General features: G+C 32.6%; 1 protein-coding gene across 1 annotated transcript; it reads right to left on the minus strand.

Moving 5' to 3' along the window:
- Positions 1 to 259: 259 nt before the first annotated feature.
- On the minus strand, positions 260 to 12,986 carry LOC132752618 (protein jagged-1-like; the record flags this gene model as incomplete). Its single annotated transcript, XM_060742961.1, has 13 exons — positions 12,918 to 12,986; positions 11,928 to 12,160; positions 11,471 to 11,646; positions 10,152 to 10,252; positions 8,735 to 8,994; positions 7,460 to 7,624; positions 7,156 to 7,196; positions 6,104 to 6,217; positions 2,048 to 2,173; positions 1,563 to 1,688; positions 1,209 to 1,349; positions 843 to 956; positions 260 to 387 (listed from the first exon to the last, which is right to left on the minus strand). Coding segments are annotated over exons 1-13 (1,794 nt in total), but the record flags the coding sequence as incomplete, so codon positions are not given.

The raw sequence follows: 12,986 nt of genomic DNA on the forward strand, positions 1-12,986 counted from the left end.
ATTTTCTGACATGCATTACCAGCAAATCAAAATGGTACTATAATATGATGGTAATGAAGAAAAACAACTACCCTTTTCGAAGGATTGTCCAGTCGTAAAATGGTCATACGATAACAAAATCAGTTTACCTTGACATTGGCCGTCATTTTCTGAATATCCGTCTTTACATCTGCAGATGTAAGACCCAGGTTCATTTATACATTCTTTTTTAACGTCTTGACAAGGGTCAACAAGTTATATTCACATTCATTTATATCGCATCGCACTTGTCGCCATGCCAACCATCTTTACATATGCACCCACGCACAGGGTTACAGTCTGTAGCTCCTCTTTCTGAACATTTACATTCATTTAAACAGCCATCGCCCCAAAAGGGAAATTCACACTCTGTTAAAATACAAATATTTTGATAAAATAAATTCATAAAACTCAAATAATACATTTCTAACAGAAGAAATAGATATAAAACACATATATTGATTTTGATACCAAATATTAATTTCCAGAAGTAAGTTATTCTCTCTTTCATTTATTCTATTAATATCTTAAATATTTAAACATGGCAAAATAAAATAAAGTAAATACGAATCCCTAAAGAAAGTCCAAAACGACAAAATTTAAAATGTTGCAGGTTCGGTTTTTTTGAGCCTATTCATGGACTGTTCTGTCAAGTGCATACTACCGTACTGCATACTACCGTACTCGACGGTACTGTCAAGTGCATACAGTTTACTTTTCTGTTATCATAAAAGTGATAAAATATGACAAACAAGATCAACGAGGAAAGGCATTAAATGATAGATGAATACCTTTTTAAAACAAATAGTAAAAGTAATATTAACCTTTACAACTCAAATCTTCTTGAAGTTTAAAACCGGAATAGCACAAACATTTAAATCCTCCAAAAGTATTTACGCATCTTTGAGGACATATATTACGTTCACATTCATCAATATCTAAGTGAAAACAAACAATATACATTCATATCACATTTTCAATAAATACTGACTGAGTGTATCTTAAATATTTTTTTTTGCCTCTTTAAACTCTTTACTAAATTGTAAAGCTACCGTTCCCAAAACTAGGGCAACGGTTCAATTATAGAAATAATTTTTCGATTTCTTTGTATACATTTGTACAAGATTTTTTAAAATAAAAACAATACGTCATAATACATCATACTTATTTCAACATATTAAAATGTTTACCTATACATGCAGTGCCATCAGTAGAAAGTTCAAACCCATTTTCGCAAAAACATGTCTCATTTAAAGAGATTTCATCTACAGTACAACCAGCGGTGTGACTACAGTTGATGATTTTTGTTTCTGTACATGTTGTTTTGACATCTATTTTGATAGCAAATATACATTAAAATGAGCTTTGATTGAATTATCTTTACGTTCTTTTGACTTTATTTTACAAAATATTTTAGTACAGCATCGAAATAAATGATACAGTATTTTAAAAAAAAAACTTTATTAAATTGGTATTAGAGTTAAAGATATCATTTTAATTTTGAGAAAATATACTTTTAAAGCAATGAATGGCATGGAGCACACCTTTGTCACAGTTCCATGTGACATTGTTAAAGGTAAAACCTGTAAAACAGCTACACTGGAAACCACCGTTCACATTTTCACAGAGCTGACTACAATTATGAATCGATTCGTCACATTCGTTGATATCTAAAATGAAAAGGGGTAACTAATAAGTGTACATAAATGTGTTATGCCCGTCCATGTTTTAGTTGTTTATTTTAACTTATGTAAATAGTTACAAAGCAAACATACATAGCGAGTAAAATGCATATTGCTTTACTGGAATTTGATCATGCATTTGTAAGAACTAAAGATGAATTCCATGTCATATCCAACCACCTCCGCACTACTAAACATAGCATCCAACCGTATTATTTTATACTGGTTAAAAAAAAAGTTCATTCTTAAATGTCGCATTTAAGTCTAAATGAAATACATATGAAAACAACATTTATGGCTATGTTTCGAATCAATTTTTTCAAGCCTTCTATTTATAAAATTACTACCATTGCAAAGACTATTATTTGTTGATCTTGTTCTATATCCAATGTTACACAGGCATTCATATGATCCGTCCACATTCAAACACGTGTGTTCACAAAGATTGGACTTGGCAGCACATTCATCGATATCTACAAACAGATAACAATAGAAAAATAGCAGACTGTTTCTTATTTCATTTATACGATTGATCTTTTATTGACTCACTGCAATTTAACAAAAAGAAAATAGTACACGAGTATTTTGTTTAATATGGATAGTCATCATTTGGAAATAGTAATTGCATAAATTTGTATTTAACTTTGAATTAGTAATAGCGTAAGAAAGTGAGCGACAGTTGAACATTCGACCGATGCGCAGGAGTACTACAATATATATATATATATATATATATATATATATATATATATATATATATATATATATATATATATATATATATATATATATATATATATATATATATATATATATATATACAATGATATAAAATGAATAAAAATCACTGAGTAAACAGTAAGCCGTAAACAACATTTCTATAAAAAATAGAATTAATGTTCAATTAATCAAACTTGGATTTTTATATATCCTTTCATTTTCAAGTGTCGTTTTGACAGTTAATTCTACTTTTATCAAGGCAAAAGATATAGGAGAAGAATTTCATAAGACATGTTGTTTTCATTCTAATCCTGTTTTTTAAGAATATTTGAATTGCTCTCTGTATATTGTAAATTATAACATCTATATATATATTCTGAGAAATAAAATATGTTTAAACTAAAAGATATACATGTATTATTGTGTGCATTGTCCTTGGAAAGTATAAGAACAAAAGCACAGAAGAAATAATAGAGGATTGACCTTCTTTGCACGTCTTTCTGTCATCGTTGAGGTGATAACCAAAATGACAAAAACAATTATAAAGGCCCTTAAAGTTGAGGCTCTTTGCTCACAGTCGTCAAGGTCGAGTGCACACTCATCTATATCTAAAACGTACTTCGGATGGTCCAGTACCGGGAGTCACAAAGTCAATGTCACTTGTAATGACAATTGATTTTTTTACACTTTTTACAACCTTTGTATTGCTTTTACCAATGTCTCATCTTTAAAAGGAACATACTTAAGGTGTACTTTTATGTTCGGAAAGAGTTTGGGGATGCTGGGTTCAAGGTAAAGTCTTGCATTTACATGTAATGGTACTAGTATTTGGTAAAGAAAAGTAATTTTCAACTTCATCACAAGTCATAGCAATGACTTTCACAATTTCAAAAGGCCATGACTCTTTCAAGTTGTATAACTGTGTGTACATTTTTTTGGCAATTTTCCGTCCTTTACGGAGTAGTTTCTGAGGGCATTTGTGTTAAAGGAGAGTCGCATAAAATTGGCATGTTCAGTTGTTTTTTATAGATTTTGATACGTACATTACAATAAACATGATAAAAAAGTGTTTAAAGATGTCCTTATAAACAAAAAACGTGATTTAGTGTGTCGTATTTTCCGTAACGAGATCGGTAATTTCCGTCGCCATTTTTGCTGATGACGTAGGAATATCCCTTAGCATCCGTGTTGACCTACATGTCAGCCATTTGTGTATAAACATTTCCCGCGAGTACTTCAAAATATCGAAGTGATAGCACTGTGTATTGTGTAATTTACCGTGTTTATGAAGTTTTTGTTTTGAGAGAAAATTTAATTAAAGGATTTTACGTTTTCTTTCTGAAAAGTATCTATTATAAGTTTACAGTAGTAAATTAAATTTACGGAGTCATGGTGCATCGTGTGGCATTTGGATGCCTGAACAGAAGTGATTCAGGGAGGAAGGGTTTCTTCCTTTTTCCCAAGGATGAAGTGTTAAGAAGAAAATGGACTAACACCATAAAATCATTAAAAAATGTCGGAGGGCACGTTCTTGTTTTAATTGCACTTTTATAACCTTTTATGCTATTCTACAATTCATTGTTATCTATTAAGGTATAAAAATAGTTTATGTGATATAATCATCACATCAGCATTTAAAAAAAAAACTATGATGGTCCTTTTTTCGCTCAGCTGACTATGAAGCCTCAATCCAATTTTATTTGGGCTATGTGACCTAGTTTTTGACCCCAGATGACTCATATTTAAACTTGACCTAGAAATCATCAAAACAATCTTTCTGGCCAATTTCCAGGATATTTGGATTGAAAAAGTAGCCCCTACAGTATTGACAGTTTTTTCCATATTTGGGCTGTGTGACCGAGATTTTGATCTGAGATAACCAATTTTCTAACTTGACTTAGAAATCATCAAAACAATCTTTATGACCAATCTCAATAATATTTAAATGAAATTTCCAGGATATTTTGACTGAAACGGTAGCCCCTAGAGTGTTAAGAAAGTTTTTCTATTTCTAAAATTTGTGACCTCGATTTTGACCCGAGATGACTCATATTCGAACTTGACCTAGACATTATCAAAACAATCCTCATGACCAATTTCCAGGATATTGGGATCAAAACTAGCTCCTGTGACCTAGTTTTTGACCGGAGATGACCCATATCGAACTTGATCTAAAATAATTAAAAAAAAACAATCTGACCATTTTCCAGGCTATTTGGACTGAAACAGTAGCCCCTAGAGTGTTAACAAGATGTTGCAGTTTTAGCTCCTGTGACCTAGTTTTTTTTACCCGAGATAACCCATATTCGTACTTGACCTAGAACTTGTACAAAACAACCTTTCTGACAAATTTCCTGGATCCTAGGTTTTGACCGGAGATGACCCATATTTGAATTTGACCTGGAAATTATTAACCCTAACCATTAATTTCCAGGAAGGATTTTTTTTATCAAAACTGCCGCCACTAGAATGTTAACAAGATTTTTCTATTTTTAGCTCCTGTGACCTAGCTTTTGACCTTAGATGACTCATATTCGAATTTGACCAGAATTTTATTAAGACAAACATTCACGACAAAACCAACATAGTGCGTTTGCGACCAGCATGGATCCAGACCAGCCTGCGCATCCGCGCAGTCTGATCACGATCCATGCTGTTCGCTTACCAACTACTGATAGTGAACAGCATGGATCCTGATCAGACTGCGCGGATGCGCAGGCTGGTCTGGATCCATGCTGGTCGCAAACGCTCAAATGGTTTTACTGAAGACTTGTGCATGACATTAAAGTTTCTTTAACAAAATATTTACTTTTTACATTTTACATCTGACAATTTATATCCCCATTGGTATAAGTAACGTGTATAATGGATAATGTATGTGCTCAAAATTATAAAGCACTCGCAGAAAACAATTATTTAAAATAATTATTTAACATTGAATGGTCTGACAACTTTTAATATAATTATTGCGCTATGATTCCAAAATGTAACGAAATTGTTAGGGGTTCCAATATTTTTCACACGGTTTACTGTCACATTCGTTGATATCTTAAAGGGTGTACAAAAGTCTACACTTTGTTTTATGCATAAAATAACAAAGCAATAAACATATATGCTTAAATTAAATCAATTCATCTAAAATGAATAAAATTTGTTATATTTTACATTCCACAGTTAAAGGCTTTCACTTATTTCTTTAATGATCAAAATAATACAAGTTCGCTCGTTTCAAAAATTTAAAAATGTATTTCACTCATTTAGTAATACAAGCTCGGTTTGCATGAACAGCAATTCAACTTAACATAGCGTTTATTCGTAACGCCGTTTTTATATTAACTGATGTCACATTCATTGATATTTTTTAAATGAATACAATTAATATTGTAGAGAAGGTTGTAAAAGATATGGCTTATTTCATAGTTTCATAAGTATTAAGAAGAAGCATTTAATATATGATAATAGTAAATGTTTCAAATGGAATTTAATCATATCTATAAACATTTATATTATAAGTGACAAAAAATGTAAGTTATGTTTTACTAATTTTCGAAAATATTTCGTTTCCATACGTTCTACAGATTTCACATTTAATTCCTTCATATTCTGACTGCCAATTACAATTATAAAGTTTACATAGTTGTTACAAGTTCCATAAGAGATAAATATATGCGATACTTTCTTACCGAGTTCACAGTTTACACCTTCATATCCCGGTTGACAAGAACATGTATAACTTTTGAGAATATTGTTGCAGGTCCCGTTGTTCTGGCATGGATCACTCACACATTTATTTGTATCTTGAAAGTAGGTATAATATTTTAAAACAAGCTTATTGTAGACCAATCCATATTAAATATGTATAACATATTGAATCGACTTTGTTAGTGCTTCATCACATATTACTGCCATGGTATGTATTACAGAAAAAAAATAAAGTGTATTCTAACACGACCCGCATTTTTCCCCATTGAACATAGAAGAACCGAAAGTGTGTGTTATTTAAGAAATTATATATCCCAAACAGTGATTTTATCGCTCAATAACATCACTGTTTGGAGTTCGGATGCGAGGAATTATATCACGAGGGCAATAAAATCACCGATTTGGATGTATTATTTCGATACTAACACGACATCAACAAACAAATGCTGCAGTACCTGATACACATCTAAATTGCGCCTGATTTGATTCCGTACTTATTTTCAGCGCGTCGCATTTTTAGTGGTTACGTCACGTGTATAATGATTATGTCACATGTCTAAAAAAAGAACGTCAAACTGTGATTTTATAGCATAATAACACACACTTTCGGTTCTTCTATGTTCAATGGGGGTGTAAGAATATGCAATAAAATCAGTTTGATATTCTATTTTTAGACATGTGACCATAGTCATTATACATGTATATACATGTGACGTAACCAAATCAGGGGCAATTTAGCTTAATATGAGGTAGGGTAGTATTTATTTGTTATTGTCGTGTTAGAATCGAAATAATATATCCAAATCGGTGATTTTATTGCTTGATAAAACCACTGTTTGTCGTTCGGATGCGCATCATTATATCTAATTCCTCGCATCCGAACTCCAAACATTGATTTTATCGTTCAATAAAATCACAGTTTCGGATATATTATTCCTTAAATAACACATTAATCATTCAATGTTACATTCAACGAAGAAATTCATTTTCAAAGTGCATCAAAACTTCTTTAATTTTATAAATTTACGTTTACCTGTAGCATGTAAAATAATGCATCTTGATTCGCTAGTAACTCTGAAAAAAAAAATGTTTAAATCTAAATTTAAAACGACAGTTACATCTAAATATATTTCTATGGGGTTTTTTTCGTGGTAAAATAGACCGTTGAAAACAGTACATGTAAATTAATATCAAGTGAAAGCTTAAATTGAATTGCAAACAAGGGGCAATTTTCGAAAATATTATTTTTTGTTATTAAAGCTTGTTTTGTCATGCCAATGCATGCTTATATTAAATGGAAAGTAAATATTTGCAGTTTATAGACAATGAATTGATACCCTATTGTATCCCTTGCATAATAACAAACTCTGTGATCCAAATCAGCGTCAGCGATGGTAGATGTCCATGTAGCAGTTACCGTCATGACGTATACAGTGGACACCAAAAATGTTGTTGATGACTGCGAAATTCCTATCTCTGATAATATAACGAGTCTTAGAAATCTTTGAATGGAAAAAATTATTATCAATTATTCGGTGTTGCAAAACAACATCGCAAAAAAAACGTTCAAACATCTATGGTATCTCTCACTTTTAACTAGAACTACCACTGTCATGACGTAAATACCCCCGCATACAACTTTGTCACAATGAACAGTGGCCATTTAAAGCTCAAGGACAACCCCTCTGCCAAATCTGAGGTTTCTAAGCCAGTGCATTGCTTAGTTATGAATTCTACATGCTTCCAATGTGAAAATGTCAAAATCAATACACTGCGGACAGGCATTCTTAAGCATTTGAGCAGACAAGCTTATTAAAGTAAAAATCTCTGAGACCTTGACCTTTGACACAGTCACATAAAAATAAAAAGGGGTCATCTATTAGTCACAAACAACCTCAATACCAAATATAAAGATTGTTGACCAAAACATTCCTAAGCAATTAAGCAGATAAGCTTTTATAAGTCAAGGCCTCTGTGACCTCAAAATCAATAGGGGTCATGTTATGGTCATGGCCAACTTCCATGTCAAATATAAAGACTGTGGGTGAAAGGAATCTTAAGTTATTGGGTGGACAAGCTTTTTTAAGTCAAGGTCCCTGTGACCTTGACCTTTGACCTGGTGACATCATTATTAATAACGAGGTTATCTTATGGTCATGACCAACCTCCATGCAAAATATGAAAACTGTGGATTAAAGGAATCTAAAAATATGGGGCGGACAAGCCTTTTTAAGTCAAGCCCCTGTGACCTTGACCTTTGACCTGGTGACCTCAAAATCAATAGGGATCATCTACAAATCATGACCAATCTAAATACCAAATATGAAGACTGTTGGTCGAAGGAATCTTAAGTTATTGGGCGGCCAAGGAAAACCCGACGGACGGGCAGACGTCCGGACGGCCGGACGGACAAGTTGATTCCAGTATACCCCCTTACAACTTGTGCGGGGTATAAAATTAGCAAAGCGTTAATTCGTTAATCAAGTTTTACTGAAATAGACCCTCTGATATCAAGAGATACTTATGGAATGCCTTCCCTTCCCTCATCCTAACGAAGAATCTATTTTAAAATAATAACATTTTAAAAACAATTTTAAAAGAAATGAACTTACGCGTGCGGTCCCTGTACTTTGATTGTAAAGCTGTACTGATTGCCGATGTCAGTAACGAGCTTTGTGTTGACAGTAGGTGTTGGGTCTATAAATTGCGGTGCATCTGAACAACCGCTCCCTGAATAAATGTTTATCATGAATTGAAGAGGTATGCTACTTAGAGGTGTTGTTGAAGTTGTGGTAATAAAATCTTCAACTTGTATGGCTACAGCGTAAAACCCTGTGGCGGTACCTGCTGTGTATGATATAGTACATGTCGCCTGGAAATATAACATATGAATCTGTTTTTAAACAATGGAACACCTTGTAATGTGTACGTCATGTCCTTTCTCTATTTTTACATAGTTGGTTGATAATATGTTAAAGGTCTTCATCCGAGTATTAGTAAATTAGATTTCACATTTTAACATAAAGAGGGCCGTCCGTGACCAAGTGGTTAAAGTCGGTGAATTCAAACAACTTTCCCTACTCAGATATGGGTTTGAATACCGTCTGGGATTTCGGATTCTTTATGTGAGGAAGCATTCCAGCTACCTTACGGACTGTTCATGTGCTTGTTCGTGACTGATGTTTTCTTCCTTTTGTAAAGCTGGAAAGTTGTCATATGGTCTCTTCTGTGTTGGTGCCATGTTAATGCAACACTTTACAAAAACTACAAGAAAGGCGAGACCATAAGTAATTATCAACTGATGTCTTAGACGCATTTAATTGGTATTAAGACAAATTTTAGGAACCACAACCCTGGCGTCAATTTCAGACATTGTAAACGTAGTTTTGTTTGATGATTGTTACTTTTTGTTTCTTAAATTCTAAAGATTATTTGTACTTAACTCGATATTTATGCGTCTAGCAAAGATTAAAGGACATGTAATAATAATCTTTGAGGAGGCAGGTGTGTTAAGGACATTCCTGAATGAAAATTTGCATTTGGTGGGATTATCCTTTTCTCAGAATTAGTTACGTCAGATATAAATCAAGACTTTATACAAAAGGTAAAGAATCGTTCAAAGGTGAAATAATTATGATGTTTAAACAATGGCTGCAAATAGGCAGACATTAATTTATAATTTAACGTCGATTTAAAACTGTGTATTTTTTTATTGAATCCACGAGATTTATTTGCCAAATTATTATTTTATCCAAGTAGATCTACTTATTATTGAAAAATCTACTTGAAATATTGCATTTGATGGCTCCTTCTACATTACTCAAATAAATTTCAACTACAAATGTATCACAAAAATGTGTGCTTGCAAATATTACCATAGTTTAGTATTATTATTTTTAATTTGACCTTATCTATGTATAACAAACATACAACTAAAAAGCGACCAACAAACTATGGATGTATTTGCTATGGTCCATGTCTTCATTACAACAATTTAACCTGTACCAATCATATTAGACAATACAATACCTCATTTAAGGAAGCTTCTGAAAAAGCCTGACAAACATCTGCACATTCAGTGGATCCGTTTGCCCATCTGCATCGTATGACGTCACCATCTACGTCATTAACTATAAAGGTAGCAGAATCGTTATTTCGGGCATGCCCCTAATCTTATACTAAAACAATGATTCCAACGATTTTTTTAGCTTTAAAGAAAGTATATTTTTTGTTTTAGTTCAGGGAAAAATAGAGGAATCCCTAAAAAAATTATAGAACGACAAATCTGAAAAAGTTTGGTTTGATTGAACCTGTTCATGGACGGTATTGTAAAGCGCAAACAACCGTCTCTGCTGTTTAGCACATGCTTAAATAGAATTGATAATTTAGCATGAATAGTAATATTTTGAATTTGGAAACATCCGCAGATGTGTTCTAATACGGCAGTTTTTTTTCAAGAACCTTCAATGTGACACGTCTGTACATCCCATGAAAGGGACGTATGGTCGCCAAGTTAAAGAATGCATGTGCCCTAAACGATAGGCAAAACTAAATGAAATGGCATTTTAAAAGAGGGTCAGAGGTAATGCGAAAGAGAGAAAAGGAATTCCTATAGAAGGTAAAAAACTTCAAAAATAAAAATGTTGTACGCTTGGTTTGATTAAGCCTGTTCATGGGCAGTACGGGAAAGTGCAAGCTTCTGTCAACGTACGTTACACAGTTCAAACATTTAATCATCGTGATGGTCAATTATTTAATTTAGAAATATCAGATATATTAATTCGGTGGTTATCATGATTACAGCCTGTATATGAGATTTTTCATTTTACAATAGCCTAATTGATTTGTTAATTTTTCTGTTTTATTATCAATGAATTGTTAATAAAATTCTTTATAGTACGTATGAGATGTTGAATACTGTATGGTCAAAATTTAAACAAAATCCGTCCACAAATAACCAATTAATACCGAAAAATGTAAGTGTAGGGTTATAAGTGCCCCTGGCAATCTTTCAAAGACAGGTCTAAAAAGCAGGCAACATATCCAAAGGGTGACTGAATATTTTTTCAAGTAAATAACCCAAATCATGTACATAAGTACATTTCCTATTACTGTCAAATATTAACATATGTACGAATAAATAAGTAATGGCAAACATGTGTATTCGGCACATCAAACATTGACTGACTTAATCATAAGTTTCAGCGGCAAAGTATGGTAATTACTGTTTAAATTTTAAGCTGAATAAGTCTATTTCAGAAAGTCGACAAGTAAGGGATCAATGTAATTTTATGAGAGTAACTGTATATAAGAACAATAAAATAAAAAGCTGTTGGACAAGCATTTACCTGGTAAAGTATATGTATAAGAACATCCTGTTTGCCAGTATATTACAGATGGCATGTTAACTGTAGGTGACGAGTTTATTCCCCCTGTATCCTGTCGTGTTGCAAGGTCAACTGTGGAGTTTAAATTCCAAAACCCTCCACCTGATTGTAAAGCAAACCAAGTACCGCTGGAAAACCTGTATGTATGAAATACAATAAATTAAATGTCGAAAACCGCTGAAATATACAGTTATACTGTAAATAAACTAGTAAAGATAATTCAACACGTAATAAATTATTTAAATCGGCAAATACAATATAGAAAGTAAGTATTGTCAATTCACATTTTGAGTTAAGTTTAAATCTAGCATTAAATGCGTTTTTGTATAATTGCATTTAACATGAAATCTAAAATTGTTCATTTCGTATTAAAATTAAGTAAAGCACAAGAATAAACAAAGAATTTTTAAATTGTTACCAGAATGTAAATTGTTTGGTTGTTGTTGTGTTTAAAGTGAAACTGTTTTCACCAGAGCTCCATGAACCTGTCATAAAATCCTGACAACGGATTCGATAGGCCCCTAAATAACTTGATGTGCAGCCAGAGCATGAAATAGAAGCTGAATCACCCATCCATGCACCAGATGATATTGCTGTATCGGAACATGTTGCATGAGCAAAACCCCATGTTAATCGCATAGTCACTTTAACCTGAGATATATAATAACGAATAATGACACAAAATATTATGTTAAATTTTGTAAATTTATCATGTACAATAAGATATTTTTAATTCTGTAGTGTTGCACGATTTGCAACCTTAAATTACTTCAGAATTTGCTTAACATATACATTACAACTTTATAAAGATAACCTTTTGGTTTAACACGTTCTTTATAGTAGTATTATATAGCTTGTGGGTAACAGTAAAGTAACAGTATTTTTCCCAGGATAATATGTTCACTGTTGCCCACAAGCCTATGTTATTCATTTTATCACCACGAACAAATACTATAATCATTTGAAAATTTCACTAAATCTAACTGTAAAAAATTGAACCAAGAGTAATAAGTACTCAACTATCCTTACCTTGTTAGTTATAATTGTACATGAAAAGTTATTGTTCTTTCATTCTAAAAGCAAATGATGATATCTATCAATCGATATATTGTCAAAGGGTGCGAAAAATGTGCAGCCCGACTGAGACTAGAACCCGGGACCCTCGGAATACCGTTCCGCGGCTTTACAGCCGCTTATACATCTTCTCCAATAAATAGTGAACAGTTCTGAAACGTGACATACTATATTGAAATTCGTCCCAGAATTTCTCAGACTTACAGAGCAATGCTAATTAAACTCTGAGCTATATCCAGTAACTTGTATCTGTTATTTTTTAAAATTTAAAATACGAAGCAATAAATAACTAAATGTCATGAATATTTACATAGGCCTATATTTAGACGCATACGACAAATAATCCGTTGAGTCCAGAATCTTCGACGGTCACATTGACAATCACAGGAACAGCTATTTTCAT

The sequence above is a fragment of the Ruditapes philippinarum genome, unplaced genomic scaffold (genome assembly GCF_026571515.1).
Source record: "Ruditapes philippinarum isolate M1 unplaced genomic scaffold, ASM2657151v2 ctg1924_1_1_1_1, whole genome shotgun sequence".
NCBI lineage: Eukaryota > Metazoa > Mollusca > Bivalvia > Venerida > Veneridae > Ruditapes > Ruditapes philippinarum.